At 42.2% G+C, this 25,720-nt stretch overlaps 1 protein-coding gene across 2 annotated transcripts; it reads left to right on the top strand.

Annotated features, from left to right (window-relative positions):
• The first annotated feature begins 6,278 nt into the window (after positions 1-6,278).
• LOC139376630 (poly(ADP-ribose) polymerase family member 9) lies at positions 6,279-23,783 on the top strand. Of its 2 annotated transcripts, none has more exons than XM_071119428.1 (8): positions 6,279-6,780; positions 15,023-15,949; positions 16,104-16,322; positions 16,541-16,759; positions 17,021-17,126; positions 17,249-17,727; positions 17,832-17,991; positions 22,382-23,783. In XM_071119428.1, exons 2-8 carry the CDS (start codon positions 15,062-15,064, stop codon positions 22,660-22,662), a joined length of 2,352 nt encoding a protein of 783 aa, XP_070975529.1. In that variant the 5' UTR covers positions 6,279-6,780; positions 15,023-15,061; the 3' UTR covers positions 22,663-23,783. The 2 variants fall into 2 exon arrangements, with proteins under 2 accessions (XP_070975529.1, XP_070975530.1); XM_071119429.1 differs by having other exon boundaries at positions 6,349-6,780; positions 17,021-17,096.
• Positions 23,784-25,720: the final 1,937 nt, after the last annotated feature.

The following is a 25,720-nucleotide window of genomic DNA, read 5'->3' as shown; positions in this document are numbered from 1 at the left end:
CCTGCATAACCTCAACTGGCAAACAACAAATATATTCACTGTAGGTGTGGTAGCCTGTATCAGTTTAGTTTCACTTTTGATTCGTGTGAAATGATATTATATAAATGACATTGAAACATGATCGGTATCGATCATTCGTCTGTATATATGCTTTATTTATCGTTGACATCAATACATTACATTAGCACACTGACTGTACACATACTTTTTCTTACAGTTTGCAATCATCAAGTCTTAAATGTATTTTTGAAACTAGTATTCTGCCAGCAGCACAAATGATGACATCACGTTTGTATGTTCATGTCAGAACCTTCAGAATAACAGCCCGTATTTCAAAACTCCTTCAAAATATATAGATTTTTAATCAATTGACACTTTTATTGTGCCAACAAGAAAAGGCAATACGACAGTTTTGAAAACCAATACAAAATATGGTTAATAAAAACTAAAATCAATAATGAAAAAATACAATGTTGACTCTGGTATGTTGAGATTATTGAGAGAGAACTTTTCTACCTGTCTCAGCTAAAATTGGGTGGGAAGTACTCAGTGTAGTTTGAGGGGAGCTGTGTAGCACGGCCTGCTTCTGGCTTTTCACTCCGCCCACTAAATAGCCTCCAATGCAATAATACACTGTAATAGTCAGTACATGGGATCGATATTGGCTTGTAGAGCTTTTTGACCTGTCTCAGCTAAAGTGTGTTGGAAAATACTCAGTAAGGTCTATATTGTATGTGTTGTTTTGGAGGGGGACTGTGTCCTACATATCCATCAGCACTTTATTTTACCCCCCCCCCCCCCCCCCCCCCCCCCCCCCATAGCCCACAATGCAATACACATTGGCTTGTAGAGAACTTTGGGGTTTGAAATACTCAGTAGATAAAATGCAAAACGTGTAAACCAGAGAACATGCACTACAAAAGAGAACATCCTTATTTGCATTATGTATATATTTTGGGGCGTTTACACAGTTATGCCAATTAAACCACTGTAGGCTTGTACATTTTGAATGACTAACAATAATAAGGAAACAAGCTTTCGATAACTATGTCTTCTTGAACACAGAGTAAAACTGTAAAGGAAAGTGACTTGGGTAGCCTATGAAACCGTAATGCATTGAGTGCAGTAGGATCCTCATCTCACTTGAGTGTCGGATTTGGGCCTCAGGATTGGGATCAATTTGAATTTTTGGGGCAATCAATTCAGGAAGATAAATTATATTCCAATGCAATCATTGAAAAGAGGTAGTCATATCTATTTTAATTTACTTCTTAATAGGCTGATAAGGAAAAGCTATTTATGTGAAGTTCTCTCAATTTTGTCAATTCAAAGAACTTCCTCCAATTGACCCCAACTCAAGTAGGAATATTAAATTATCAACACATATGCCTACATACACAAACAGTAATAGTACCAACAACATTGACCAACAACAACAAGCATCGTTGCCTACCTGATAAAGACCTACAAGGTCTCTCACCAATAGTCTCGAAATAGATCAAGTTGAAGAAGGTTTAATCACCAAGCTGAGTTAATCAAGGTGTCCAACAAAGGTGTGTGTAAATATCCATTGTCCCATTTCTCTTGTTGGGGGGCTATACCACCTCTCCTCCTCTTTTACAGCTAGGCCTATCAAATGAGAGATTTCTGTAAGAAATGCTATCCAGCAATTGAAAGGGAGGTTGGAAGGAGCACAAGTTAAAACAACCAAACAACCATTGCATAGGACTTTAAGACAGGAGTTATAATAAGACGAAGGCTAAGTAATAACATTTTATTTTCTCACAAAAGACAATTTTGGAGAAATAGGCGATGATTCATGAATCAGTCCAAAACCCAAGTCCAAGAGGCAAACTAAGGGTTTAAGAAACTCGTTGGAAAGCTATGCATAATTGGGGTGATATAAACCTATATAGCAAGGTGATTTTATTAGGATACTACTTCAAAAATATTTATTTGTCAGGCCAAGCCATTGACCTGATGCATTTTTAGGCACAACATAGAAATGTTGTGGGACTATAGTAGATTGAGTATTTCTTGGGTCATTATGTTAGTATATTATGTGTGTTTGTAATAGTGTGTTATATGTGGAAATGTCTTCGTATTATAAATTGTATTTTAATGTTTAAGGACTCTTGGAAGATTAGTCTAAATGGGGACACAAAGAGATCCAAATAAAATCTTGCTCTGATTTGTCTTCCTGAGGGTCCCGAGATAAAATGTACTATAGTTCTGTTTGATAAAATCCATTTTTAAATTCAAATGTAGGAACTGGGTTCTACAGTTTGAACCCTTGCTGTCTCTGGCTCCACACCCACCCCGCCCAGCCATCTCGATGTGTGAAAGTTAGCGTATAAGCTAATGATCCATCATGTATGACATTCCTGGGAGTGTGTAAACTTAAATTGTGTATTACCATATACTTTTTGTTTGTTCTCTATAGTTATGTACTTAAATGTATCAATTGACCAATTCAGCACATTTGGGCAGACTTGATACAAAATATTGTCCAGTATTGAAATGCTTCACTGGCTCAATCTGAAACTTCGCATAAACACTGCCACCATCTAGTGGCAAAAATTGGGCCTAAACTCCAATAATACATTATGGCCTTTCCTTTGCATTTCAAAGATGATTAAATAAAAATAAAAAACACATGTTTTTTTGTTTGCATTATCTTTTACCAGATCTAATGTGTTATATTATCCTACATTAATTTCACATTTCCACAAACTTCAAAGTGTTTCCTTTCTAATTGTATCAATAATATGCATATCCTTGCTTCAGGTCCTGAGCTAGTTAGAATATGGGTATGTCATTTTTGGTGAAAATTGAAAACAAGTGTCTGATGCTTAAAAGGTTGAACATGCTGGTAGAAATTAGGTAAAATCGATTTTATTTACCCTTCATTAAAGTCCCCAGACTCTGGACTGGTGCTTTCCTGTTTTTTTTTATGGCCGTATACTGCTCATTGAGTGTGGTCCAAGTTTCAGAATCGGTTTGTTGTGGTAAATAGACAGCTAAAAAGAATTGATAAACTCTCTCGGTAAATAGTGTGGTCTACACGTTATCATGAGATACTCTAACTCAAGCGAGCAAAACCTCAACTTCCTTAGATTTCATGCACCAGCTTTATTTTTACAAATATACACAGACCGCCAGCCGTTGTCTTACCGGAGGCAGCTGTTCTATCCTGCTGAAAAAAACTAGTCTCTCAAAGCACTTCATGATGACAGAAGTGAGTGCTACATTTAGTTCAGTTACCTTTGCATTCTTGGGTACAGGAACAATGGTGGCCATCTTGAAGCATGTGGGGACAGCAGACTGGGATAGGGAGAGATTGAATATGTCCGTAAACACACCAGCCAGCTGGTCTGCGCATGCTCTGAGGACTCAGCTCGGGATGCCGTCTGGGCCGGCAGCCTTGCAAGGATTAACATTTAAATGTCTTACTCACGTCGGCTACGGAGAAGGATAGCCCACAGTCCTTGGCTACGTCAGTGGCACTGTATTATCATCAAAGCGGGAAAAGAAGGTGTTTAGTTTGTCTGGAAGCAAGACGGTGTCCGCGTCGTGGCTGGTTTTCCTTTTGTAGTCCGTGATTGTCTGTAGACCCTGACACATACATCTTGTGTCTGAGCTGTTGAATGGTGACTCCACTTTGTCTCTATACTGACATTTTGCTTGTTTGATTGTCCTGCGGAGGGAATGACTACTGTTTGTATTCTGCCATATTCCCAGTCACCTTGCCATGGTTAATTCCAGTGGTACACTCTTTCAGTTTTGCACGAATGCTGCCATCCATCCACGGTTTCTGGTTAGGGTAGGTTTTAATAGTCACAGTGGGTACAACATCTCCTATACATTTCCTTATAAACTCACTCACCGAATCAGCGTGTACGTCGATATTGTTCTCTGAGGCTACCTGGAACATATCCCAGTCTGCATGATCAAAACAATCTTGAAGCATGGATTCCGATTGGTCAGACCAGTGTTGAATAGTCCTTAGCATGGGTACTTCCTGTTTGAGATTCTGCCTATAGGAAGGGAGGAGCAAAATGGAGTCGTGGTCAGATTTGCCGAAGGGAGGGCCTTGTATGCATCACGGAAGTTAGAATAACAATGGTCCAGTGTTTTTCCAGTGCGAGTGCTACAGTCGATATGCTGATAGAATTTAGGTATCCTTTTCCTCAAAATTGCTTTGTTAAAATCCCCAGTTACAATAAATGCAGCCTCAGGATATATGGTTTCCAATTTGCATAAAGTCCAGCGAAGTTCCTTGAGGGCCTTCGTGGTATCGGCTTGAGGGGGGATATACACGGCTGTAACAACAACCGAAGATAATTATTTTGGGAGATAATATGGTCGGCGTTTGATTATGAGGAATTCTAGGTCAGATTAACAAAATGACTTGAGTTCTTGTATGTTGTTACCATTACACCATGAGTCGTTAATCATGAAACATACAGCCCCGACCTTCTTCTTCCTGGAGAGATGTTTATTCCATTCGGCGCGATGCACTGAGAATCCAGGTGGCTGTACTGACAGCAACAGCATATCCTGAGAGAGCCATATTTCCGTGAAACAGAGTATGTTACAATCCCTGATATCTCTCTGGAAAGCAGAGCCCTGATTTTGTTAACTTTGTTATCTAAGGACTGGACATTAGCGAGTAATATACTCGGAAGCGGTGGATATAAGCCTACCGAAGTCTGACTAGAAGACGGCAGTGTTGCTTTGGGTCGGCCTCTGGAATCCATTCAAATGCCTCGGGTGTTGCGGACAAAGGATCCGCTTCGGGAAAGTCATATTCCTGGCCGCTCTGATATCCAACATTTCTTCCCGGCTGTATGTAATAACACTTAAGATTTTCTGGGCTAACGATGTATGAAATAATACATAAAAAATTCAATACTGCAAAGTTTCCTAACATCACCAGTACCCAGTGGGGATTTTAGCAACAAACAAAAAATGTGTGATGCATGCCAGCAAAGCCACAACACAACCCTAAACAATACATTAATTGCACTCTAACAGTGACAAACAGGTGCCCACAAACTGTTAGGGCCTACACAAAGCTTTCTCAACAGCAGCTCTCCCAACATCTTACCACTGCTACACCTGGCTAACAGTGTAGCCTTGTCTGGCAGCGAAACAGTTCATTTAGCCTCATTTACTGCCTTTAAAAAAAACAGCTGGTATGGCTGACTTGCTTAAACAAATGTGCTTTCTACTGACAATTGAGATGTACAAACTATTTTATTAGTGGACGACAAGCGGATAAGAGGCAATCCGTAATTTTGATGAAGACATTAATGACCGAGCCAGAACGGACTAGTCAATATAACTACTTGTTCAGCACTTTTGGAATATACAGCAACAGACTTCAGAACATGGGCCGTTGTTAGTGTTACTTTCTTAGCTGCAGTATACATATCTCCCTGGCATATTACATCATTTCTGCAGCAGCATATAAGACATTTTTGGACTCTCGATATTGTAATGTGCTCACTTGAACAGGAAGGTGACGCGGCGGTCCTTCGTGGGCAAATTTTGTCATCAACGAAAGAGAAAGGATTTACAATTCCAAGATGGATGACCGTTCAAAACGTATTTTGAGCTTGTTTATTCCCGACACTGTCACCGATTCCATGCAAACCACTCATTGTTGAATTTGCGATTTTCAACTTATTGTGTAATGTTTATGTCCAATGGCCGATGAGCACCGATACATGTTATCTATAAATTATCTTCATATGACAAGGATTAAAAAGGATTTGCCAGTATATTGTCTACTTGATTCATGATGATGACTGCTAGCTAAGATTTTGAAAGTAAGACGTTGACATGATCAATCCAATCAAAGCTACTGTAGATATAAAGTGATTTGATGTAATTGTATCTTTGGCCAATGACCTTGAGCCTTCTTGGAAGGGCACTTCTAATTTAAGTCTATGGCAGGACACAAAGGGCTTACATTTGATGTCGACTAAGGGCGGGTGACCGAGTGTCCCCTTGAGTGACAGAACACTGAGCCAATCACGGTGCAATGCTCCTATTTTCTGCAGGCCAGCACCACCACCACAGAAAGCACTGTGCTAGGTTGAACACCTGCATTTTGGAGCTACCTGTTTGTTTTCGGCTTTAACTCAATTGTATTTTTATTTTTTTTAAATTGTTTGCAAATTGATATGTGACAAGTATTAATGCCAAAATAACATCAAAACAGGCAATCCCCCAATTTATATATATATATATTTGCAAAAAATGTGGGGCTCAAAACAGGTGGGGCTCTGAATGACGGATGACAGGTCGCCACTGCCAGTACCACATCCGTATGGTGTTTCTGTCCATAACGTGACTGCAAGAGACGGGTTGGAATGTCTGACAGGAATACAATATGTTTTGAATTTGTTGATAAAATGCGGACATGATTGCGAGACACAGGACAAAGGGCCAAAATTCGGGACTATCCCGCACAATACGGAACATGTGGTCACCCTAGAACGCCAAAAAATCGATACTACCATAGTTTAGCATGTCTTTGCAGGGGGACTCTTATTTTGAAGAAAAAAAACAAATCCGCGATCGTGTTGCTAGGAGAACGGTAGCCTAATCATGTTTCGCTTCCAAGACGGGGGCGTGTTTAAATTTAATTTTACTGATAATTTCTTTCAGTTTTGAGCTTTGTCGACGACGACTCGACGCATTGAATTCCATATTTTTGAATATCCAGTCGACTCGTCAGTTGGCAGCTAATGTTTATAGCAAAGGCGTCAGGTGAGTAGACTACGCAGCTTCACTATTTCTTTGCAACTTTGCTGGTTGGTTCGATTGATGTAAAAGTACAGTAGGTACGTTGTGACAATGGGAGGGATATTGTCATCTGGAAACGGACTGTTAGATTAAGCTCGTTTTAAAGAGAGCCCGTTTCTGTATTTTGCTTGTGAGTGTGTTTTGGATCCATGGATAGTAGGCTATTTGTTGTCCATTTATGGCGCACGTGCAGGATTTTTATTTTGACATGTGTAAGCAGAGAGGAAGTGTGTCTAACAAGACCGACATTTGGAAAGTGTTTAAAACTGCTTCACATTGTGCGTTCGTAAATTCACTCCGGCTATCTACTCCGAGTCAAGTGCTCTCATCCGAGTGCTAGAGCACAGAAGAACTGAGGAATTTACGAACTGTCAACACCCGTTGACTATGACCATGTCAGTAAACGTAATTAAATTGCCTGCAGCACAGGACCAGTCACCAACGTTCTAGATAACAAACAGCCTAAGAGGCTATGCTAGGGCGAGAGAAATGGTCAGAGTTCGGTGTTCTCTCATTAGTGTATGATGGATCAACACTACTCCTCGGCCAGAGCTTCCAGTGTGCGCTTTGAACGCTCAGAGAGCGATATGTATTTACGCACTCAAACATTCCAGAGTGAATTTACGAACACACCCATATAATTTCTTAGGATTTTACCCCTGTGAAGAAGCTAGGTGAATTGAAACAGAACTGTATTCCAAACCAATCTCCCCTCCCCTGTATCTTATTTCCTGTAACTTGGCAAAGACTCGCGCTTGAGTCTCTCTTTCGGTTTTGGTCCACCAGCTTCAAACAACTATAAAACAAAATATTTTTGCTTATTGAAAATATTACACTGCGATTTAGATGATTCCCAGCAGCACCAGTTAGTGCTTGTTCTCTCACAAACTGAAATTGAGCGAACAGTGTATAACTTTAGCAACCATGACAGCGCATTGCATACACACCTGCGATTGAAACGCTTGAGTGCTCACATTCTGACAATATAAAAAAGTAAACTGGCACTGTGGTAAAGTTGGAACATCTTCTACGATGGTTTAAAGGCGTTTTCAACCTCTCTCTGTCCGAGTCTAATACCAACATGTTTCACACATACCACGATAGTCCCTGTGCCCAAGAACACTAAGGTAACCTGTGTAAGTGAGTGCTACGGGTCGGTAGTCATATCTGTAGCCATGAAGTGCTTTGACAGGCTGGTCATGGCTCACATCAACACCATTATCTCAGAAACCCTAGACCCACTCCAATTTGCATACCGCCCAAACAGAGCCACAGATGATGCAATCTCTATTGCACTCCACACTGCCCTCTCCCACCTGGACAAAAGGAACACCTATGTACAGAATGCTATTCATTGACTACAGCTCAGCGTTCAACACCATATTGCCCTCAAAGCTCATCACAAAGCTAAGGACCCTGGGACTAAACAGCTCCCTCTGCAACTGGATCCTGGACTTCCTGTCGGGAAGGTAACAAAACGTGCCACGCTTATCCTCAACACTGGGGCCTCTCAGGGATGTGTGCTCAGTCCCCTCCTGTACTCCCTGTTCACTCATGACTGCACGGCCAAGCACGACTCCAACACCATTAAGTTTGCAGACACAACCGTGGCAGGCCTGATCACCGACAACGATGAGATAGCCTATAGGGAGGAGTTTAGAGAACTGGCCATGTGGTGCCAGGACAACCTTTCCCTCAACGTGATCAAGACAAAGGAGATGATTGCAAACTACAGGAAAAGGAGGACCGAGCATGCCCCTATTCTAATTGACTGGGCTGCAGTGGAGCAGGTTGAGAGCTTCAAGTTCCTTGGTGTCCACATCAACAAACTAATATGGTCCAAGCACACCAAGACAGTCGTGAAGAGGGCACGACAAAACCTATTCCCCCTCAGGAGACTGAAAAGATTTGGCATGGGTCCTCAGATCCTCAAAAGGTTTTAAATCTGCACCATTGAGAGCATCACTGCCTGGTATGGCAACTGCTCGTCCTCCGACCCCAAGGCACTACAGAGCGTAGTACGAACGCCCCAGTACATCACCAGGGCCAAGCTTCCTGCCATCCAGGACCTCTATACCAGGCGGTATCAGAGGAAGGCCCTAAAAATTGTCAGACTCCAGCCACCCCAGTCATAGACTGTTCTCTCTGCTACCGCATGGCAAGCGGTACCGGAGCACCAAGTCTAGGTCCATGAGGCTTCTAAACAACTTCTACACCCAATCAAATGGCTACCCAGACTATTTGCATTGCCCTCTCCCCCTCTTTTACACCACTGCTATTCTCTGTCATCAATGCATAGTCACTTTAATGACTCTACCTCAATTTCAGGGAAAAACATGAGGGCAACAGTACTTGTGCAAAGTTTCAGAATGATAACTTCTGGAATGAGTGTGCCACATGACAGTTAGCATGAAGTCACCCAGGTGTCCCACAAGTTGCCCAAATGTACCCAAGTGGCCAAATTGGTGAAGTTATAAATTTTGAAGAAAATAACCCCCCCCCACATTTACAAAATATCAAGGGTGGCTATTATCAAGGGTGGCTATTTACACACTTTCAATATTTGGAAGACCCTCACAGTCCTCTACACAATATTGTGCTGCTGATGCCATGTGCCATAGCATTCTCTTTCTGCTGTAAAGCTGGGCAAATAAGTTCTGAAGTCTGCAAACAGCCCAATTTTGTACAATTGTACATAAAATTATACAATGACCAAGGCTAAACGTAACAAATCTTGTTGCTCTCATCACCAAGCATGTGGTGCAGGTGATGGGGGACTTCATTTTGCAAAGAACACAATGACGTCTCCATGCCGTGCCCTTTTGGCCCTGAGGCACATCCATGCCTGCAGAAATACATTTGGGCAGATGGACACCACTTGTGGCAGGAGCAGAAGGGACAGAGGTAGAGGGGCCAGAATGTGGCGCTGTAGCCAGCAAGCTCCCTGATGAGCAGCTCTCTGAAGGCTAGCTGTGAGATGGGGGGGCTTTCCACAGCTCTTAGCCATTTCCTTGTGTAGGATGAATGCATTCACTACAGCAATGTCGATGAAATGATAGAATGTCTTGTACCATTTCATCGTCTTGTGGAGAACATTAATTAGAGGTCGACCGATTATATTTTTTTACAGAAAAAGCATAATCTGAGAACGGCGCTCAGAACCCAAAACAGCCAGAGGAATATCGGCCATTTTGGAATCAACAAAGTTAGAAACAGCACCATAAATGTTCACTTACCCAGGAATCCCAGTTCTACAATAAATGACTGATTTGTTCCATAAAGTTCCATCATTTATGTCCATAGCCACTTGTTGTTAGCGTGTTCAGCCCAGTAATCCATCTTCATGAGGCACAGGCACTTCATCCAGACAAAAACTCAAAGTTCCGTTACAGTCCTTTAGAAACATGTCAAGCGATGTATTTTAAGCAATCGTTAGGATGTTTTTAACATAAAACATCAATGTTCCAACCGGAGAATTCCTTTTGTCTTCAGAAAAGCTCTGGAACGAGAAGTAACTCTGTCGGGAGTGTGTGTCATGAGACCAAGGCTCTCTGCCAGACCACTGACTCGGAGGTCTTATGAGCCCCTCCTTTATAGTAGAATCCTCAAACCAGTTTCTAAAGACGGTTGACATCTAGTGGAAGCCCTAGGAAGTGCAACCACCTCCATATCTCAATGTGCATTTGGTAGGCCAAGCTTTGAAAAACTACAAACTTCAGATGTCCCACTTCCTGGTTGGATTTTTCTCAGTTTTTCCTGCCATATGAGTTCTGTTATACTCAGACATCATTCAAACAGTTTTAGAAACTTCAGAGTTTTCTATCCAATACTAATAATAATATGCATATATTAGTATCTGGGACAGAGTAGGAGGCAGTTCAGTCTGGGCACACGATTCATCCAAAAGTGAAAATGCTGCCCCCTATCCCAAAAAGGTTAAGCCATTTGCAACAACTTTGGAAGTATATGCTTGGAGTCATTGTCCATTTGGAAGACCCATTTGCGACCAAGCTTTAACTTACTGACTGATGTCTTGATTTTGCTTCAATATATCCACATAATTTACCTCCTCATGAAGCCATCTATTTCGTGAATGGAACCAGTCCCTCCTGCAGCAAAGCACCCCCACAACATGATGCTGTCACCACCGTGCTTCACAGTTGGGATGGTGTTCTTCGGCTTGCAAGCCTCCTCCTTTTTCCTCCAAACATGACAATGGTCATTATGGCCAAACAGTTCTATTTTTGTTTCATCAGACCAGAGGACAAAAATAATGATCTTTGTCCCCATGTGCAGTTGCAAATCGTAGTCTGGCTTTTTTTTTATGATGGTTTTGGAACAGTGGCTTCTTCCTTGCTGAACGGCCTTTCAGGTTATGTCTATATAGGACTCATTTTACTGTGGATATAGATACTTTTGTACCGGTTTCCTCCAGCATCTTCACAAGGTCCTTTTGCTGTTGTTTTGGGATTGATTTGCACTTTTTGCACCAAAGTATGTTCATCTCTAGGATACAGAACACGTCTCCTTCCTGAGCGGTATGGCGGCAGCGTGATCCCGAGGTGTTTATACTTGCGTACTGTTGTTTGAGCAGATGAACATGGTACCCCCAGGCATTTGGAAATTGCTCCCAAGGATGAACCAGATTTGTGGAGGTCTACAATTTTTTTGGGAGGTCTTGGCTGATTTCTTTTCATTTTCACATGATGTCAAGCAAGGAGGCACTGAGTTTGAAGGTAGGCCTTGAAATACATCCACAGGTACACCTCCAATTGACTCAAATGATGTCAATTAGCCTATCAAAAGCTTCTAAAGCCATGACATAATGTTCTGGAATTTTCAAGCTGTTTTAAAGGCACAGTCAACTTGGTGTATGTAAACTTCTGACCCACTGGAATTGTGATACAGTGAATAAGTGAAATAATGTCTGTAAACAATTGTGCATGACGCAAGTAATTTTTCCAACAAAGTAGGTGTCCTAACCGACTTGCCAAAACTATAGTTTGTTAACAAGAAATTTGTGCAGTGGTTGAAAAACGAGTTTTAATGACTCCAACTAAATGTTTGTGAACTTCCGACTTCAACTGTACGTATGTTTTTATACAGGTAGCTTTGACATCAGTTATAAATGTCGGCGTAAAACTAGATGTTGGGCTTATAACAATGTTGGCATTTTTATGTTATATCGTCCGATTCCGTTATGTTCACCGATATATCGTGCATCCCTTCCGGTAATCTTCCCCTTCAGTTGGTCAACTTTCACATTTACTGCTACCCCAATAATCACTCTTTTCAATGGCACCCTTTTCTTGAGGGCAAAACAATTCACATCTCTTGCCACCATTCGTTTAAGGTGGAGCGCCTGCTCCTTCTGATCAGCATAAACAAACTATCACAAACCACTTCTGGTTTCCCTCACCGATTCCACAGCACCCAACTCTGTTTTCATCCACCCTGAAACCACAAATGGCTCAGCCAAAAGGAAAGGGTCCACTTTTTAAAAAGAAATGTCCCCCCTTCACTTCACTCCAGACTCCTCTTTATCCTGACCCTCGGTGCAAGCCTTGGGCTCCGATACTTCACCCTCATTCCCTTCCATTTCTCCTCTCTTCGATCTGGCGTACAGCTCAGTCTGCTTACACTTTCTACCATTCTTCAACAAACCATCTCCCTTTCGCTTCCTCTTTTTGATGTACAATGTAGCGAAATACTCAAATGTCTAGTTCGACACACTGCTTCAAAAGTTGTAACAGTCCGTAGCTAATGGATACAACTGGAGACATTATATCCCCCCTACTTATTGCACCAGCAGCTATACACTGGTAGAGTACAGTGCCTTCGGAATGTATCGACTCGTTGACTTTTTCCACATTTTGTTACTTTACGGCCTTATTCTGAAATGGATCAAATGTTTTTCACCCTATCAATCTACACACAATAGCCCATTAAAAAAAACAGAAATACACTACTTACAGCAAAGGGACTGAACTTGAGAGACTCGAAATTGAGCTCCGGTGCATCCTGTTTCTACGACTTGACCTGTGGAAAATTATGTTGATTGGACATGATTTGGCAAGGCACACACCTGTCTATGTAAGGTCCCACAGTTGACAGTGCATGGTCAGAGCAAAAACCAAGCCATGAGGTCGAAGGAATTCTCCGTAGAGCTCCAAGACAGGATTGTGTCGAGGCACAGATCTGGGGAAGGGTAACAAAACATTTCTTCAGTATTGAAGGTCCCCAAGAACACAGTGGCCTCCAACATTCTTACATGGAAGAAGTTTGGAACCACCAAGACACTTCCTAGAGCTGGCTGCCTGGATAAACTGCACAAACGGGGGAGAATGGCCTTGGTCAGGGATGTGACCAAGAACCCGATGGTCACTGACAGAGCTTCAGAGTTTCTCTGTGCAGATAGAACAATCATCTCTGCAGCACTCCACCAATCATGCCTTTATGGTAGAATGGCAAGACGGAAGCCACTCCTCAGTAAAATGCACATGATAGCCTGCTTGGTGTTTGCCAAAAGGCACGTAAAGACTCTCAGACCATGAGGAAACAATATTCTCTGGTCTGATGAAATGCCAAGTATCACATCTGGAGGAAACCTGGCACCATCCTTACGATGAAGTATGGTGGTGGCAGCATCATGCTGTGGGTATGGTTTTTTTTTTTCTTCAGCGGCAGGGACTGGGAGACTACTCAGGATCAAGAGAACGATTGAATGGAGTGAAGTACAGAGATCCTTGCTGAAAACCTGCTCCAGAGCACTCAGGACCTCAGACTGGGGCAAAGGTTCACCTTCCAACAGGACAATGACCCTAAGCACACAGCCAAGACAACACAGAAGTGGCTTCAGGACAAGTCTCAATGTCCTTGAGTGGCCCAGCCAGAGCCCAGACTTGAACCCGATCTAACATCTCTAGATAAACCTGCGATTAGCTGCGCAGCGACACACCCCATCCAACCTGACACAGCTTGTGAGGATCTGTAGAGAAGAATAGGAGGAACACCTCAAATGTTTTTTGCAAACATTTCTAAAAGCAAAAACAGGTTTTGTCATTATGGGGGGGTTGTGTGTAGATTGTGGGGATGTTTTATTCCTTTAATCCATTTTAGAATACGGCTGTAACATAAAAATGCGAAAATAGTCAAGTGGTCTAAATATTTTATTTCCGAATGCACTGTATATGCTGTCTCGAGTAATTAAGTGAAACTAGCTCCAGTAGGCTAATTTGAGTGTGAACTGTGTTATTGTATTGGAATTACACACACACAGTTCAAACCACCATTCTGTTGCAGCCTACAAAGTTGCAAGTAATAGGCTAGCAAATTTGATTTTAAAATCTAATGTGGCCTATTTGTATAATTAGTAGGCTGACTCTTTCTCCTGCTGTTTTTTTATAACTCTGCAACTGCAATAAGTAAATGCACGTCTTTATATTACTTTATGTATGCTGCAGCAATTGTACCTGTCACAAATCAAAAAGTTACCACGTCCCCACCTTGAGCATTGATTTGATCATGCAGAGGCCATAGAGACGCCGTGATGTTTAAACATCACATCATTTAACAGTTCCATTTCATGCCATGCTGTTCATAGAAATAATTTACCATTTGTTCTTGCAATTATTTATACTGGGAAAATGGAGTGGTTTTGTGCGGTAAATCTCGGTAAGCGGGTTCCCGCCATTCAACCCTAATTTACACCCTGCGATATTTATGCTTTACTCGAATGTAATATTAAATTCAATATTGTTGAGCTTGTGAGCGATATTATTGACTAGTCTTTTTTTTTAATGTACTTATTTATCCAGATCAATCAAGTAAGTTTACTTTCAGTTTTGATTATAGCCTAGTCCTCAAGGTCAGTGTTGTTCCAGCAAAACAATTTGATCTGATGTCCCAGCCTATAGAGTTCCTCTGATGTGAATAAAGTATTGTTTTCATAATTATCAAATGAATAGGGGATACAATCATATTTAGTTATTAGAACAACATGCACCTTGATAGTTTGTTGGTAATGTAAGCTAGACCATGTGAATGAAAAAAATAAAAAATAATCAAATCGGAATTACATAATGTAGACTATTACAAAAAAAAAACCTTCTATAATTAAAGGTTGTCATGTTCATAAGAAGCTCATTTGACTTGTGTAATGTATGCCTTGATTGCATATGACACCTTACACTCATGTTTTCCTCAGTCCTCAGAACAACATTGGATACCCTGTATTGTGTGAGCCATGGCCAAGTCAGATAATTTCCCTCTGGGGGAGGAGATAGTGAGCATCCTGGGCCAATGTGGACCAGCTCTGACTTACGCCCTGCAAAGCAAGTTTGGATGCACTGCCGTACTCCATGGTGTGGATGTTGCCGGTGCAGGACAGTCCATGAAGCCTGAGATGAGGTTTTCTACCCTGCTGTCCAAGGGCCTCAGGGTGTCTGTATGGAGGGACGACCTTACCACTCACCGTGGCGTAGAGGCTGTGGTCAACGCGGCCAATGAAAACCTCAGTCATGGGGGAGGTCTCGCCAAGGCGCTTAGCGATGCCGGTGGCCCAGGTATCCAGCAAGAGAGTGACCAGTACATAAAGGCCAACGGAAAGTTGTTAACGGGAGGTGCCATCGTTGCCCAACCTGGATACCTTCCATTCAAGAAGATCATTCATGCCGTTGGTCCAAGCCTACCATACAACCCCAAAAAATGTGATGTTGATAATGCCACACCAAAACTTGAAAAGGTTGTTAGAAACATTCTAGAGGAGGTAAAGAAACATAATCTGAAGTCTGTTGCCATTCCTGCTATAAGTTCTGGCTTGTTCAACTTTCCCCTGCCACTCTGTGCAGACGTCATTGTTAAAACCCTGAAACACTACCATGATCACAATTACTCCGGGGCTCCTTTAGAGGTTCGCCTGGTCAATCACGATGACCTATCGGCTGGGGAGATGGAGAGAGCATGCCGTGAAGTACTGGGGTCATCGGTTTCACACAGTCAACCAGCGGCTGCTCAGTGGCTGCAACCTAAAGCTTCATACAGTAAAGTTGTGAGTCACGGAAAAGGCTCAACTTTCATGAAAGTCAACAATGTCACTCTGAACCTCAAACAAGGATACATTGAGAAACAGAAGGTACAATTAAAAGAAAATGGGACATAAAAAGGATAAATAATCAGAATTGAATGAATATTTGGCTCTGGTTCAGCATTTGGAACATATTTCCAAATATATGAAAAGCTTAACTGTTATTAACTGATATTCTCTCTTGCTCGTCTTTTATTGACAGACGGGCGGCATTGTGAACACAATTTCTTCCAACCTTGATTTGTCATCCGGGGCAATATCCAAAGCAATTCGGGGCGAGGCTGGAGAAGGCATACAGGTGGAGATATCGAATTGCTACCACAACAAATACAGTGACGTTATTGAGACCGCTGGACACAATTTATCATGCAGTTACGTGTACCACACGATATGTCCTCACAAAGGTCAAGCATCTGTTAAGGTAAATGCAAATAAGGTTTTTAGATATTCAACTACACTAAAAATGTACTGTTGCGATCAAACACAAAAGTTATCCTACCTTGTTCCTAGCAATATGTTAACGGTAGTATATCAAAGATCTGGACTAGAGACATAGTAAAATATAGTTAGAAATATAACGTATAGAATAAAAAAACTGGACAAGTAATTTGTAAGCTTTCTGTATTCTTGTCATGACAGATTCTTGGTGACATCATCTCAAAGTGTCTGGGCATGGCCCAAAAAAAACAGCTGCCATCAATCTCCTTTCCAGCCATTGGTACTGGTGCGTTGGGCTTCAACAAGCAAGAGGTTGCCCAGATTATGATGGACACAGCAGTGAAATTTGCCAAGCAAAACAATGGCACGAACATGAATATCTATTATGTTATATATCCAGACGACACTGAGACATATAGGGTAAAAGTATTATTATTACGATCAAAGTATTATCAGTCATTTTTATACTAATCCTTTGTGGCCTGGTAATCGTCCCACAGCTCTTTGACGATTTCACTCTTTTGAAATTAAATGCCTTAGCCGTTTTTGAACTGAAGAGTTGCGAATATGATACATTTCTAAACCAAAATACTTCATTTCTTTGCCGTCTGTCTTCTTATGGACACCAGAGTTGATATAGCCTAGTTACCAGTCATCACATATTTCTGCTCTTTTCCACAGGCTTTTGAAGACAAACTGAAATCTCTTCAAGGCGCAACACAATATTCTAGCTCCTTCAACAGTGCCTCCGCTCAAGGTGAGATCCCAGTCAAAAGAAGTAGAAGTGGTATGTTATTATCATTTGTGTGTTAACAGAACTCTTGATACAACATATTTATTACAGCGGTTTTTGCACTATGCATGCAGTATTTTGGATTAAATTATTATTTTTTGTGTCTCGTCTGCAAGTATTTGAGCCCACAACTGGCCATTTTGAGTCCAGAAATCCAAGGGAAAGCGCACAACCATATATCGAGCTCAGCAGTGCCTTTGATGAGACATTAAAAGAGGTCAGGTCCTGGTTGTTTTCTGTTTTCTACGCTGTCTCCAAGAATGGCTTCACCATTCGCAACAATTTCATCCAGCACTTTGGTGAACATGAGGTTGGAAAGCTGCTGACCTTTCAGACCAAGTTCAAAGTTTCCATTGAGGTGTTCTTCAAAGATGGTTGTGCCGGCGTGAACATCCATGGGGCTTCTAGAGATGTCACAGCTGCTGTATTAGAGGTGGAAGCCATGTGCTGCAAAGTCCAAGAGGATTTCGCAAAAGAAGAGGAGACTGACATGGGCCTGAACACTTCCACTAGTTCCGCAAGGAAGCCTGTTGACGAGAGCAGTTCTGACTATAGACAAAGACAGCAGAATTTTCCCGGGCTTAATATTGTCAGGGTGAGTGTCCACACAAGAAACAACAGATTGCACCTTTAATGTTAAATCTGTGATATTAACTGCTTGATAACCAATCAAATATGGTTATGGCAAATGTGTTACAGGTTGAGAAAGTGGAGAACCGTGCCCTGAAGCAGGTCTTCGAGCTTAAAAAGAAGCAGTTGGACGTGTCTACCTCTCAGCGAATGTACCAGCGCCTGCCAGCGCAATACTGTCATCTGCTCACCAGAGTGGGCTTCCAGAGGGAGTTTGCATCACCTGACGGTAAGAGAGAAGCCACCTATTCATGAGTTGTACATTGCGTCACAATATTGCAACTGCATATTCTGCTTAATGCATTCTCAATTGGAGCTGATGAACTTTGCCCACTAAAGTCAACATTGCTGTCTAAAGTAAATTTGACAACATCATAATGATGGCAAAGTTGTTTCCGACTAATAATTTGCCTACTTTAGCAATGTCATCGTATTACCTGGCCGCTACAGTGTAATTTAGACCAAACAGTCACTAGCCCCTGTTCAGAATGACTGGTCACCGCTCAACTTTTAGGCGCAACTATGGCTGAGGCATCTGTAGAACTTTGATAACAATGGCATGAGGCAACCGAGGTGCAACCCTTGAATGAAAAGTAATTCTATTCATTCTAATGACATTCTTTGTGTTCTATTTTTATGGAACCAGCACTGTGTTTAAAGAATAGCTCTGAAATAATTGTTGTGAAGCAATTCATTTAATGTATTACTGCGATATGTAACCTTCTGGGTGACCCAACTAGGGTTGCAAAGGGTCGGAAACGTTCCGGAATTTGCACCATCTGATGTGTGGAGACCTTTCACTGCAGCAAATGTAGAAGGAGAAGCTTAGTACATTTGCAAATACTGTGTCAAATCATATGTGAAGAATGCAACAAAGATGCAGAATCATCTGGCCAAGTGCATAAAGTTCCCTCAGCGCTCACAGCAATTAACCTCTGACAAAAGTCCCTATACTTCTATTTGAGGTGAAAATGATGAATGACACCTTATCGATAGCAACAGCTCATGGTCCTGCTGGAATCAGAAGTTTTTTTGACTCAATGGAGGAATGTAGTCAAATAAATGCTGATGAATGGCTTGCTTAAGCTGTGTATTCAACTGGTTCACCTCTGCTCACAGGCAATGTGTATTGGAAGATATTTCTGAATTTTCTTCGCCCAGCATACACCCCTCCAACCAGAGATGTTTAATCTACTCATTTGCAGAGTTCAAGTGAAGGTCAAGCAAATCATAGAGAAAGCAGACTGTATTGCAGTCATCTCTGATGGTTGGTTGAATATTCGTGGGCAAGGAATAATTAACTACATTTCCACCCCTCAACCAGTATTCTACAAGAGCACAGACACACAAGGTGCAAGATGCACCGGTCTCTACATTGCAGAGGAGCTGAAGGCAGTCATTAATGACCTTGGACTACAGAAGGCATTTGAACTGGTGACAGACAATGCTGCGAACATGAAGGCTGCTTGGTCTAAAGTGGTGTCCTACCCTCCCATCACACCCATTGACTTTGCTGCTCATGCATTGAATCTGCTCCTCAAGGACATCATGACACTGAAAACAATGGATACACTCTACAAGAGAGCCAACCACATTGATGCTGCCCAGCAACACACGTTGGGGTGGTGTTGTAATTATGTTTGACAGTCTCCTGGAGGGGAAGGAGTCTCTCCAAGAAATGGCCATATCACAGTCTGCCGATATGGACAGCCCCATCAGCGGATCCTCCTGGATGATGTATTTTGGGAGAGAGTGGTAAGCAGCCTGAAACTCCTGAAACCAATAGCAGTAGCCATTGCACGACTTGAGGGAGACAATGCCATCCTGTCTGATGTTCAGACTCTGCTTGCAGATGTAAGATAAATCCGTACTGCCCTGCCCACTTCACTGTTGCTCCAAGCAGAGGAAACTGCTGTTCTGAAATACATCAAAAAGTGTGAAGACTTAAGCCTGATGCCCATAGATGCCGCAGCATACATGTTGGACTCCAAGTATCCTGGCAAGAGCATCCTGTCTGGTGCAGATATCAACAAGGCCTATGGTGTCATCACTACTGTGTCTCGCCACCTTGGCCTGGATGAGGGCATGTTTCTTGGCAGTCTGGTGAAGTACACTTCCAAGCAAGGACTTTGGGATGGAGATGCAATATGCTAGTTGTGCCAACGGATCTCATCAGCCACCTGGTGGAAGGGACTTTGTGGATCTGAGGCTCTTTCCCCTGTTGCCTCCATCATCCTCCAAATCCCACCAACATCAGCCGCCTCAGAGCGCAACTGGTTCCTGTTTTGGAACACACACAAAAGCATGCAACAGGTTGACCAATACAAGGGTTGAAAAATTGGTGGCTATCCGGGGCAAATTTGAGTCTTTTTGAGCCTGACAACGAGCCATCCTCAACAAGGTTAGAAAGTGACAGTGAAGATGCGGCCTCAGAATCTGATGTTCAAAAGGTGGACATTGAGGACGTCCAAGGAGAAGACATTGAAGCCTGAGAGGAAGACAACCAAAGCTTTAGTTTCTAGCCTATCATTTTACAGATGTATGTTGACAACATTTTTGGGAGATGTAATTGAGCATTGGGGATCATTCAATATTTTATTTATTTTGTTCAGAGAAATCATCCCATGTGAAGAGTAAACTAATTTAATTAAAGTTCAATTTGTAACTCAATTGTTTTTTTGGTTTTTTTCTATTGGAAGGATTTAATCATTTGCAATGTCTACATATGATAAGGTAAAATGTTTGTTTCTGTCTCCATATGGTAAATAAACTCAGCAAAAAAAGAAACGTCCCTTATCCAGGACCCTGTCTTTCAAAGATAATTCGTAAAAATTGAAATAACTTCACAGATCTTCATTGTAAAGGGTTTAAACACCGTTTCCCATGCTTGTTCAATGAACCATAAACAATTAATGAACATGCACCTGTGGAACGGTTGTTAAGACACTAACAGCTTACAGACGGTAGGCAATTAAGGTCACAGTTCTGAAAACTTAGGACACTAAAGAGGCCTTTTTACTGACTGAAAAACACCAAAAGAAAGCTGCCCAGGGTCCCTGCTCATCTGCGTGAAAGTGCCTTAGGCATGCTGCAAGGAGGCATGAGGACTGCAGATGTGGCCAGGGCAATAAATTGCAATGTCCGTTCTGTGAGACGCCTAAGACAGCGCTACAGGGAGACAGGACGGACAGCTGATCGTCCTCGCAATGGCAGACCACGTGTAACAACACCTGCACAGGATCGGTACATCCGAACATCACACCTGCAGGACAGGTACAGGATGGCAACAACAACTGCCCGAGTTACACCAGGAACGCACTATCCCTCCATCAGTGCTCAGATTGTCTGCAATAGGCTGGACTGAGGGATTGTAGGCCTGTTGTAAGGCAGGTCCTCACCAGACATCACCGGCAACAACGTTGCCTATGGGCACAAACCCACCGTCGCTGGACCAGACAGGACTGGCAAAAAGTGCACTTTAACGACGAGTCGCGGTTTTGTCTCACCAGGGGTGATGGTCGGATTCTCGTTTATCGTTGAAGGAATGAGCGTTACACCGAGGCCTGTACTCTGGAGCGGGATCAATTTGGAGGTGGAGTGTCCGTCAGGGTCTGGGGCGGTGTGTCACAGCATCATCGGACTGAGCTTGTTGTCATTGCAGGCAATCTCAATGCTGTGCATTACAGGGAAGACCTCTTCCTCCCTCGTGGTACCCTTCCTGCAGGCTCATCCTGACATGACCCTCCAGCATGACAATGCCACCAGCCATGCTGCTCATTCTGTGCGTGATTTCCTGCAAGACAGGAATGTCAGTGTTCTGCCATGGCCAGCGAAGAGCCCGGATCTCAATCCCAAATCCCATTGAGCACGTCTGGGACATGTTGGATTGGAGGATGAGGGATAGGGCCATTCCCCCCAGAAATGTCTGGGAACTTGTAGGTGCCTTGCTGGAAGAGTGGGGTAACATCTCACAGCAAGAACTGGCAAAACTGGTGCAGTCCATGAGGAGGTGATGCACCACAGTACTTAATGCAGCTTGTGGCCACACACCCTTTGTTCAGGGACAATTTATTCAATTTCTGTCAGTCACATGTTTGTGGAACTTGTTCAGTTTATGTCTGTTGATTTTTATGTTCATACAAATATTTACACATGTTAAATTTGCTGAAGAGAAAAGCAGTTGACAGTGTGAGGATGTTTCTTTCTTGCTGAGTTTATATCCAATGCAAAAAACATCTACATTTAACATGGTAATTCCCACAAAGTTTCCACCTCTGAATATTCTAGACCCAACCAAATTCACATAAAAATGTGTTTTATAGATCGGTCACTCATTGAAAGCAAGTCTAAGAAGTGTAGATTTGTTCTATTTCTGTGCTTCCTGTTCTTAAGTTTAGGTTTTGAATACCAGCTTTGAACAGCTGAAAATACAATATTTTTGGTTGTGGAGAATATATTTCAGTGGGTTAGATGTCAAAATGATTCTCTACACTATACTTGCTTGTTTTGTCACAAACTGAAATTAGGCCAACTATTCAAATTTTAGCAACCAGGAAATGGAGCGATTTCTGGATAGTGCATCTTTAATTTCATTATTGATGTGTTACTTTCATCCGTAGTGCAAAGCTATGGAGAGGGGATCTACTTCAGTGGCAGCGTGGATGGGGCAAAGAAGCAGTGGAAAGGCTTGGCAGACGAGGCATACCTGTACTTCGTTGAGGCGCAAGTGCTGACAGGGAAGTCCACACATGGCTCACCAGATCTTATTGTGCCACCGGTGATGCCCAGTGGAGACCCCATCACTCTTTATGACAGCGTGAAAGGGGGTGTGGACACCTATGTCATCTTCAATGGTCACCAGGCCCTACCTGAATATCTGATCATCTGCAAAAATGAATGAAGTTGCTAATGGGTGAAAAAAAATAGTCCTATGAAAGTCAATTTGTTTTAAAATTACCATATTTATCTTTCATTTGTGCCCTACTGTAGACTATGCAGGAAAATTGCATTTAGATCCACTTTATTATCCCATCGGGGAAATTAATTTGGTCATGTGCTGAAGACTGTACATGAAAACCGAGAAACGGCACAATATAATTCATTCAAAGTGCTATAGCTACACATTTAAAATGAAAGTGCAATATGCTGAAGACTCGAGGGACCAACAGACACTTATACAGCCTAATGACTGTTGGAGTAAGAGTCCCCATATCTATCGGTTTTGATTTTCTTTTGAAGAAGTCTCTTTCCCCTTCTCCGGCTGCTGCTGCGACTGAGTTTTGAGTGAAGGGGATGTGTACTGTCCTGTAAAATGCTTTCACGTTTTAGTTTTGTGTATAGGTTGGTGGCTGATTCTTGATCCATACAAATTATCCTTCCCGCCATCTTAATCAAGCGCTGAAGCTTGACTTGGTCTTGCACTCGCATGTTTCCAAACACGCATGTCAGACCAAAGGACGGCACACGCTGCAGGACAGATTTATTATAGAGGCTTTGTCTGGGTGGAGGGAAATTGAATTCAGACATGTGTGCTTCACATTTTATATAGTTTTAATTGGTTATGGTTTTGTTTCATTTTCTGCTTCAGTGTCAAAGCATTATGGTTTCAGTTTATAACCAACAAAATGAATGCAGTTTGAATAAATTATCATTTCAGCAATGGGTTGTATGCCATTTTTATTGATAATACTGACAATCTTTTATTTTGTAATGAGTGTGTATTGTGATAGCATTATGTAAAAGTATAGCAAAATGCTTTGGTAGAGTAATTCGCTCTTATTACACTGATACTGTTACGTAAACAGAACTCCATACTAGCCATCAATGAACAAGGCATTAAGCTATTTTATTAGATTTATGTAAAAAGGTTATGGTTCACAACATTCTGGCAATGAGCAACTTGGAAGGACTACAGAGTAGGATTTTGCCATATTGCATTAAACAATGAAATATACTAACTGCTTACATACTGATACTGTACTTCCACCTAGTACATCAATAAAAATATGATTTGAGTTTTAACCAGACTCCCTTTGCTTTCACTTGTTATGGAATGTACACTAAACAAAAATATTGACGCAATATGCAACAATTTCAAAGATCTTACGGAGTTACAGCTCATATAAGGAAATCAGTCAATTGAAATGCATTCAAATAGGCCTTTATCTATGGATTTCACATGACTGGGAATACATATGCATCTGTTGGTCACAGACTCATTAAAAAAAGCATGGATTGGAAAACCAGTCGGTATTGGGTGTGACCACCATTTGCCTCATACCACGCAACATCTGCTTCTCAGAGTTGATCAGGCTGTTGTTTCTGGAATGTTGTCCCACTCCTCTTCAATGGCTGTGCAAAGTTGCCGGATATTGGTGGGAACTGGAACACGCTGACCTACCTGTCGATCCAGAGCATCCCTAACATTATCAATGGGTGACAACTGGGACATTTTCACATTCCAGGAATGGGGGCGTGCATTATCGTGCTGAAACATGATGGTGGCGGATGAATGGCACTACAGTGGGCCTCAGGATCTCGCCACGGTATCTCTGTGCATTCGAAGTGTCATCTATAAAATGCAATTGTGTTTGTTGTCCCTAGCTTATGCCTGCCCATACCATAACCCCACAACCACCATGGGAAACTCTGTTCACAACGTTGACATCAGCAAACAGCTCGCCCACACAACGCCATAACAGTCTGCCTTCTGCCCGGTACAGTTGAAACTGGGATTAATCCGTAAAGAGCAGTCAGGTCAAGAGCCTGGTGAGGATGACGAGCAAGCAGATGGCCTTCCCTGAGATGGTTTGTGCAGAAATTATTCAGTTGTGCAAACCCACAGTTTCATCAGCTGCCCGGGTGGCTTGTCTCAGACCATCACCTAAGTGAAGAAGACAGATGTGGAAGTCCTGGGCTCACGTGGTTACATGTGGTCGGACGTACTGCCAAATGCTCTAAAACGACGTTGGAGGCGTCTTATGGTAGCGAAATGAACATTCAATTCTCTGGCAATAGCTCTGGTGGACATTCCTGCTGTCAGCATGCCAATTGCATGCTCCCTCAAAACTTGTGTTGTGTGACAAAACTGCACATTTTAGAGTGGCCTTTTATTGTCCCCAGCACAAGGTGCACCTGTGTAGTGATCATGCTGTTTAAACGGCTTCATGATATGCCACACCTGTCAGGAGGATGGATTATCTTGACAAAGGAGAAATGCTCACTAACAGGGATGTAAAAAATTTTGTGCACTTAATTTGAAAGGAATGAGCTTTTTGTGCATATGGAACATTCCTAGGATCTTTTATTTCAGCTCATAAAACATGGGACCAACACTTTACATGTTGCGTTAATATTTTTGTACAGTATAGAATAACTGGTTAGCCATTCCAAGGATGAACTCTATTCTAGGTAATGACATGTTCCTCCACCCAACAGCTAGCCACAGCAAATTGTGATACATGTTGGCAAAGCCACACACTTTCTGTTCAAATGAAGCCAATGCTTCCATGAAAAAGAGGTTTTAACATTCAAATCCTCTTAATGTATACACTTAATATGATCACATCTGTATATGTATCAGATCTTAGCAAATGTGGAAGTAGGCCAAGTGGTTAACATTGATTGTTAAACACTTGAGTATGATAATTGATTACAAGATCAACTGATAGTATTTGCAATGCCACAATGTAGGCGGCCTGGAACGCGGCTATTGACGGCGTGCAGCACATCAACACAATAATCACAGCAATCATTGGTCCACTCAGACTATGTGATGTTCTTGGACAGAGGTATTCAACTCTTAACCCGACGAGGTCCGGAGACTGCTGGTTTTCCAAACGCCTGAGGGTACCACGTTCATCTGTACAAACAGTAGTACGCAAGTATAAACACCATGGGACCACGCAGCCATCATACCGCTCAGGAAGGAGACGCGTTCTGTCTGCTAGAGATGAACG

This window comes from Oncorhynchus clarkii, chromosome 20 (genome assembly GCF_045791955.1).
Source record: "Oncorhynchus clarkii lewisi isolate Uvic-CL-2024 chromosome 20, UVic_Ocla_1.0, whole genome shotgun sequence".
In the NCBI taxonomy this organism is placed as follows: domain Eukaryota; kingdom Metazoa; phylum Chordata; class Actinopteri; order Salmoniformes; family Salmonidae; genus Oncorhynchus; species Oncorhynchus clarkii.
The sequence above is the reverse complement of the archived record's forward strand: the minus strand, read 5'-3'. Positions and strand labels throughout refer to the sequence as shown.